This window comes from Apteryx rowi, unplaced genomic scaffold (genome assembly GCF_003343035.1).
Source record: "Apteryx rowi isolate R43461 unplaced genomic scaffold, aptRow1 scaffold_5, whole genome shotgun sequence".
Taxonomy (NCBI): domain Eukaryota; kingdom Metazoa; phylum Chordata; class Aves; order Apterygiformes; family Apterygidae; genus Apteryx; species Apteryx rowi.
This window is the reverse complement of record NW_020450760.1, coordinates 9699783-9707741: the sequence shown is the minus strand read 5'-3', so window position 1 is coordinate 9707741 and position 7959 is coordinate 9699783. Positions and strand designations below refer to the sequence as shown.

At 39.8% G+C, this 7959-nt stretch overlaps 1 protein-coding gene across 5 annotated transcripts in view; it reads right to left on the bottom strand.

Moving 5' to 3' along the window:
• Positions 1–3385: 3385 nt before the first annotated feature.
• GALC (galactosylceramidase) overlaps positions 3386–7959 on the bottom strand; it is a 47228-nt gene continuing 42654 nt past the window's right edge. For 3 of the 5 annotated variants that reach the window (XM_026079397.1, XM_026079395.1, XM_026079398.1), the window contains one exon: positions 4797–7387. In XM_026079397.1, coding sequence (XP_025935182.1) covers positions 7244–7387 — 144 coding nt within the window. In that variant the 3' untranslated portion in view covers positions 4797–7243. Of the gene's footprint in view, positions 3427–4796; positions 7388–7959 lie in introns of those variants that run through there. The other 2 variants (XM_026079396.1, XR_003255735.1) reach the window with 2 other exon arrangements.

Below are 7959 nucleotides of genomic sequence, written 5' to 3'. Positions count from 1 at the left end.
CACCTCAGCTCAGCACAAAACCCGTCTGATCTCTTACTAGTGAGCACTACTGTTTATTGCTCCCACTACAAGAGCAATCACATTAGAAGAGAATATGGACATCCTTAATAGGATTTGCTGTTTGTCATTGCTGCGCGCTCTTTAAAGTGACTCAAATAACTCTGTACAATCAAGCTATGAGGCTACAGAGCCTATCCTGTGAGATCTCAAAATGGCTGATGTGCATTAAGCCTCCCAAAACCTCCAAAAGAAGGGTAGTGGCAGAAAGGAAATATTTTTCCTTTTGTTATAGCTTTGCTGATATGCTTTCAGAGAACATACCTTCTTCACACAAAAGTGGCACCAATTCACACATTACAGGCATGCCTTCTAGCAGCGTAACCCAGTGCTGTGGTTTTTAATCTTTTCTGACCATAGATCAAGTGCTCTTAATATAAAAACAGCATGAGGATTTATGTTCTTGGAAAAAGGAAAGTGTTTATAATTAGCTGAACAACATTTGCTTATTTTAGCAACAATAAAGTCTTAATTTTTCTATAGGCATTTTAATTAAAATATTGTCAATGAAAAAACAGCAAGGAAGATGACTGTACTTCCTGGCAGGAATTTAACAGAGGAATTCAAGCTAAACCTGGAATATTCTTTGTTTTTCCCCATATTCTTTGGGAACACAAGAGGGTAGAGTTTGGTTTTCTTTAAAGGTCCTTTTGGTGATGATAGTCTCTGTCTTAGACTATCAAGGGTTTCCAGGCCAAAGCTGAGCAGCATTAGTCTAGTGCATTAGGTTGCATTTTCTCTTCCAAACCCTTGAGTTTGTACTACACTGACCCATCCTCTACTACAGTCCTGCACCTTGAGGGGCATCCGTGAACACGTTAGAGCAGGAATAACTATGTTCCTGCTCCAAGGGAAGTTGTAACTCTGGATAGGCACACTTGGTGCCAACAGAAAAGGCATTTTCTAAAAAGTCATCACTTATTACACTTCAGTGAACATTTTTAGGTTACTTTTGTCTCCACTTTCCAGAGATATATGCCTGGGTTTTAAGCCTTGTTTTGGGTTCTACAGAAGTGAAGGACAGGTTTAATCCACTAGTTGCAAAGTTACTTGGGGCCTGCTGACAAAATTGATCTTTGGAATTTGTATCTGTCTCTAACCTTATCCACTTATAACTCCTCTGGGGTAAGAGGCTGTGTTTCAGTGTTGTATTATTCACTGTRAAAACCACAGAGAAGTATCTTGGCACACAGTGAAGGCTTGGCGGCATTACTGCAACATATGTTTGCCTCTGCTCAATTATTTCTAGGGTTTAAAAAAAAAAAAGTTCTACGAACAAGACCTTTATTGTTTCAGTGACACCTGAGCACAGGCTCATTAACAAATGGAAGGAACACTTAGCGCCAAGAGGAACTTGCCGATACTAATTTTTCATGCATTACCAATATGGGCAGGATGATTACTAAAGCTTCCAACCATACACAAAAGACATGTAAACTGCACCTAAGATAGCTTTGTTAAGGAATCAGATAAGCATTTGTATTTCATTCCTCTATTTCAGCAAGCCCTGACATTAATTGTAACATATTTCTTCTCTTCAAATGCCCAAGTGTAATGTACTCAAAACCTTAAAACAACTACCTGAAAAACAAATCTAGTAAGTATTTTAAAATTAGATTTTTTAGAACTGTTTATTTTCCCCAAAGCATGTGTTAGACTTACATGAATTCAGTAGTTATGAAGGGGATAGCCTTTAGATGGGASATTAATAGCCACTGTTTAACTACAGAACAAGTAGAGAAGCAAAGAACTTTTGAAAAACACACCCACACACATATATCTTAATTCTTACCTGGAGAAGTAAGACCTAAAAATGAGAGTGAGGATAATTAAGTCTCCAAGCACTGTTCCTCTTTGACTGCTCTGCTGAAATTGTCAACAGCAGCAATGACAGTGGCCATTTTTGTAATATGCACACCATTCCAGCAAATGGACTCCAGATAAAAATTTCAGGTAGGTCAGTGAAAAACGATTACGTGAAAACTATCAATTTTCTGCTACCATGCAGAAGATTTGATTCACAGAATCACAGAATCGCTGAGGTTGGAAGGGACCTCTGGAGATCATCTAGTCCAACCCCCCTGCTCAAGCAGGGTCACCTACAGCACATTGCACAGGATTGCATCCAGGAGCATTTTGAATATCTCCAGAGAAGGAGACTCCACAAGCTCTCTGGGCAACCTGTTCCAGTGCTCTGTCACCCTCACAGTGAAAAAGTTTTTCCTCATGTTCAGATGGAAGCGTCTGTGTTTCAGTTTGTGCCCGTTGCCTTGCGTCCTGTCGCTCGGCAGCACTGAAAAGAGTCTGGTCCCATCCTCTTGACACCCTCCCTTCAGATACTTGTACACGTTAATAAGATCCCCTCTCAGCTTTCTCTTCTCTAGGCTAAACAGGCCCAGCTCTATCAGCCTTTCCTCATAAGAGAGATGCTCCAGTCCCCTAATCATCTTTGTAGCCCTTCGCTGGACTTGCTCCAGTAGTGCCACATCCCTCTTGTACTGGGGAGCCCAGAACTGGACGCAGTACTSCAGATGTGGCCTCACCAGGGCTGAGTAGAGGGGGAGAATCACCTCCCTCCACCTGCTGGTAACACTCTTCCTGATGCACCCCAGGATACCATTGGCCTTCTTGGCCACAAGGGCACRTTGCTGCCTCATGCTTAACTTGGTGTCCACCAGCACTCCCAGGTCCTTCTCCGCATAGCTGCTTTCCAGCAGGTCAGCCCCCAACCTGTACTGGCGCATGGGGTTATTCCTCCCCAGGTGCAGGACCCTGCACTTGCCTTTGTTGAACTTCAKGAGGTTCCTCTCCGCCCACCTCTCCAGCCTGTCCAGGTCTCTCTGAATGRCAGCACAGCCCTCTGGTGCATCCGCCACTCCTCCCAGTTTTGTATCGTCAGCAAACTTGCTGAGGGTGCACTCTGTCCCTTCATCCAGGTCACTGATGAAGAAGCTGAACAAGACTGGACCCAGTACTGACCCCTGGGGGACACCGCTAGCTACAGGCCTCCAACTAGACTCTGTGCCACTGATCACAACTCTCTGAGCTCTGCCATTCAGCCAGTTCTCAATCCACCTCACTGTCCACTCATCTAGCCCACACTTCCTGAGCTTGTCTATGAGGATGTTATGGGAGACAGTGTCAAAAGCCTTGCTGAAGTCTACGTAGACAACATCCACTGCTCTCCCCTCATCTACCCAGCCAGTCATTCCATCAYAGAAGGCTATCAGATTGGTTAGGCATGATTTCCCCTTGGTGAAGCCATGCTGACTACTCCTGATCACCTTCTTGTCCTCCACATGCTTGGAGATGGCCTCCAGGATGAGCTGCTCCATCACCTTTCCAGGGATGCAGGTGAGGCTGACTGGCCTGTAGGGAAAGAGCAAAGGGAGAAAGACTGTAAGAAGCAGCTCAAAAAAAGGTAGATTCACAGAAAAGTAACAAGCATTGCATTATGATTTACCTCAGTTAGAACAAACCAACCAGAAAGGAACCAAATATGCCTGTCTTATATTAAGTCAACGAAATTTATCTTATTTGTCTTAATCAGAGTTTTTCATCATCTATCAATTTGCAAATTAATATAAATTATTTTTAAGAGAGACACTGTCAGCTTGCAATCTACTCAGCTAAAAAAATAGGTTGCACCCATTTATTATAGGAGTTCTCTTGGAAAGAAAAGGAGTTTTGAAAGCATGCAGTTGTAAAGCCTTACATATTGCCAAATGCCTGGGGGAGAGGACAAATAAGTGGGAGTATAAGGGACACAAAACACAATGCTCAGGACAACTGACAAAAATATTTATTTAAATATCAGATTTTATTTGCATAATAAGCTTTGGGTTTTCTCCTCCTGCTCCAAACCAAATCCTGAACTAGAAATTTACTTTTGATACACCAACAGAAGGAAGCTGCAAAAAGAACAGTCATAGGTAGCCTATCAAAAGCAGTACAGTCTCCTATAATTTCAAAGCAAAGGAGTCCTGGTGTTTTTGCATGAATTTGAAAACAAACAAACAACGAACTGTTCATAGTGGCTAAACTCAAAGGTGGGATGGCAGAGAAAAGGGGACAGAACTGATTTTGATGTAGTGTGCGTATAACTGAAGTGACAGCCTGTGACAAAATCCTGCTGCAGCACAGACTGCACACTTGTACTGATGGCAGTAAATACTTGACTATTGGAAGACAATGTTTCTAGGGTAATTCATGCCTACTAGCATGACTGGCTCTATGGAATTTCTCCTCCCCTTTTAAAATTGAACCTTAAGGGCAGGACAGGGTGGAAGTTTCAAAATAGATTCAAAAGGAGATTTAAAGTAAAGAAGCCTCATCTAAACTTTAAAAATACACCCTTACAGCACCAATTGTTTCCATACCTAGAGATAAAGATCTTCAGCTAATTTTTGCAGGGCCTTAGTATTCAGCAGTTTTGCATGACTGGCCCTTTAAAACAATTTAATTCCCTTAACTAAATACAAAGGACCCAGAAAGAAGCAAAATGTACATTCAGCTCTAAAAGGAACATTTTTTAAATCAATAGCACAAGCACTAACATATATGGTTTTTGAGGTATTTGTTAATGAGGACTGCTTGGCTATTCARAGTGTCAGAAAAACTCTTCCAGTCCAGTTAACCTAATGTCAAGCATATTTATCAGAAATCACAATGGAAAAACTGTCAGCTTTCTTACCGGAGGATACCAAGACCCATTCACAGAATCATTCTGCACAAACAAGGTGTTTTAAGTGTTTTATTTGTCCATTTGGAATGATTAGTATTTATAATCAACAACATAAATCCACCCCTCAATGAAAAGACTTGACAGCTTGTTAATGCCAGGCGTTATTACCTGCTGAAGGGTGAAGAATTACAGACATCTAAAGATGAATAACATTATATCATCATTAAATTGCTTACTCTGTTCACAACAGTTTAATCCTCTAACTTTATAAATTAAGATTCAAAAAAAAAAATCAACACTTCAATGATAAAATACATTGCATTTGGTACACAATGTAACAACAGTACAGTTAAACTAGTGCATAGAGCTGGACAGCTCCTTTGGAGTAACTGGACCACTGTTAATCCCTTACACAAACACAACTTACAGCCCACAAAAGCTACCAAGAAGTCTTCAAGAAGTCTCCTACTGCGCAAATTCATCCCACCTAAAAACAGTTTATTCTGGAGAAATTTTTATCCAATACTCACATTATTTTAATATGAGCACCTAAAATTTGATTCCTTCACATATGGAGTTCCCATCTGGATATCCCTTCTGAAGCTAAACAAGTAATCAACAGACCTGCATCCATCCTTTAACTATCAGGATGAAACTGAAGCAGAAAATTGGCTTTCACTTCTCACCCAGTTAAATAGGTAGCTGCTTAACATTTGGAAGCTTTTTACAAGAGTTTTAAAGTTTAGTGTTTTAGACTATTGTTCAAGGTTACTTCCATGTATGAAGCTTTACACAAAGATTTGCAACCAATAGAGGTAGCAGTATAATTGTTGGGGGGGGGGGAATCATTCTCATCTCTACCTGTTAGAGATGGAATTCTGAGATCTCTTCTCCAAAAGCTAATTTGGAAAATAACATTTATAATAATTTTCCAGTAATAATTCTGATTATATTAAAACTATCCTAGATGACTACTTCAGAGACTTAAGTTAATGCTTACTGGAATCAGTCTTCAATATAATGCGAATCAGAATAATACTCAATATAAATCAAAGTATACTGCAAATCTGTTTCTCAAGATAAGATATTGCCTGCTACTGATAGCTTCATACAGAACTGAGTGCCCTATCAAGTCTGGAACTACTTGCTGGTCAGTTAAACAGGAGTTGAATGTGAAAAGTTAGTGGACTTGGGAGGCATGTTTTGTCATGGCAAAAGTCATCCACTTCATTCAAACTGATCAACAGAAAAACAACAAAATAAATTCAGAAGCCAACTGAATTTGGTAAAGGGATGATAAAAATCCCATTTAGGACCTCATTATATTTTAAGGTATTTTTTCTTGGAAAAAAATAACTTTGAAAAGTAACTTGGAAAAACAATGAAGTGAGCCACAGCAAAATAGAATCCCCCCTTTCCCTACAATTTGAAATTCCCTCTGAGCTTTACTTGGTGAGGCCTAGGAAAAGTCTGAATATAAACAGATTGCAAGTTCTTAATGGCAAAGACTACTTTTTTTTTTTTTATAAAAAGTATAAAAGGAAGCAATATTCACAGCCCTTCTGTGTTACAGTGATGCAATCAACCAAATTATATACAGTTGGGCTTTAACTATTTTTTACTGTAAGCCTTAGCTCCATCACAGGTAAAAGATGGTCACCTGAGCTTTTAGGAACAAAAGGCTAGTTTTTCACATGTGATCTGACATAAACGTAAGTGCTCTGCTTGTCAGCATCCATGAGCTGATGACACAAAGGATCACAAAGGGTTTATCCTTTACACTATGCAAAGAAAAACACAAGGAGTGAACTGCAAGTTAAACTTTTAACTCATTTCAATCCTTTCATTGGAGAAGAGGTAGCTTAAAATTAAGGCACATCCTGCATTGCCTGATCAGTCATAAGATACACTTCCATTCCATTGAAAATATGATCTACTGTAAGGCTGGCAATGAAATTTGGAAGAAGTAATCAAATGCACTTGAAGTACTATATTGCCTAGTCTCAGACTGTAGTAGAAAAAACAGACAAAAAACCCTGGGTACTTTGTGTAAAGAAAATTTGAGAACCACAGTCTACAACTACATGGGGCTACTGGCTCATTAGGCTTACTGGCATTTAATTCTTTGAGAGTGAAAGGAACGGACACAATCATGTAAGTGTTAAAACTGCAGCTTGAGACTCCTTCTAAAGCTATCTTAAAAGCGAGCTGGGAAGTTAAGATCTTGGTATTCAAAAAGATTTAAATCTATGGTTTTGTCTCCATCATTACCTTAAACTAAAATTTTCCCCTAAAAACTGAAGGGTAAAAATCCCATAACAACCAGGGGATAAAGTTGCAGTCACGTTGATACCTAATCAAGTAAACCTCTAACAAACAGTAAGGACAGAATTTGGATTCCCTGCCAACAGATCAATCTCAGTATTAAATTGTCCTCAAAGTTTGAACTGGCTCTGATCCAAAGTAATATGAGAACTGGGTTCTCCAAACACAAAAGCCACCTCAGCTGGCTTCAACGTGAAAGTTGTCAAACTGTGCAAACTCGAAGGAGCGTGTTCCAATAGCAGCCCAGCCGTTACTTGGTTCAGTGATGGTGACATTCTCCCAGAGCGGATAACCATTTAACAGCCCTGAGGCAGAAGTGCCCTGTCAAAAGAAAGGAAAGAAAGTTAGCTTTGTAAAATCCAGGGACTAAATATGTTGGCACTGAGTCATCTCACATGGGAGAAGAGATGATTAAATTCAGAAGGATGTTAAGTGAACTTTCAATTACACTTCATATGTTTTCCATGCAAAGGTGCCTCTAAACATCCAGTGCCTATCAACCCTGAAATAGTGAAACAGAACTAATGCATTCACGGTGAATATATAAAAGGCTCATTTTCACCTAACTTAACAGCTTTGTAAATTCACTGAAGAAYCTGAAAGGTAAACCAGATTTTTCTCTTGCATCTGTGTCAGGCTCCCTCAAACAGGCCAGCTGTCTTCAGGAGAGCAGCAAAGCTAGAGCTACCTGGATTGCAAAGAGTCCTTTGTGGGGTATGATACATCTGGCAGATTTGGGCAAAAGTCAAAGGATAACAGAGATGTATTTTAGTCACTAACCTGAGAGGAGGAAGAGGGGACAGCAGAACTTTCAAGTGTAACATTACCATTAAAATTAAAAGCAGTTTCAGTAAAAGTCACTTAGTTTATCTTGCTAGTGTTTTCCACTAAAC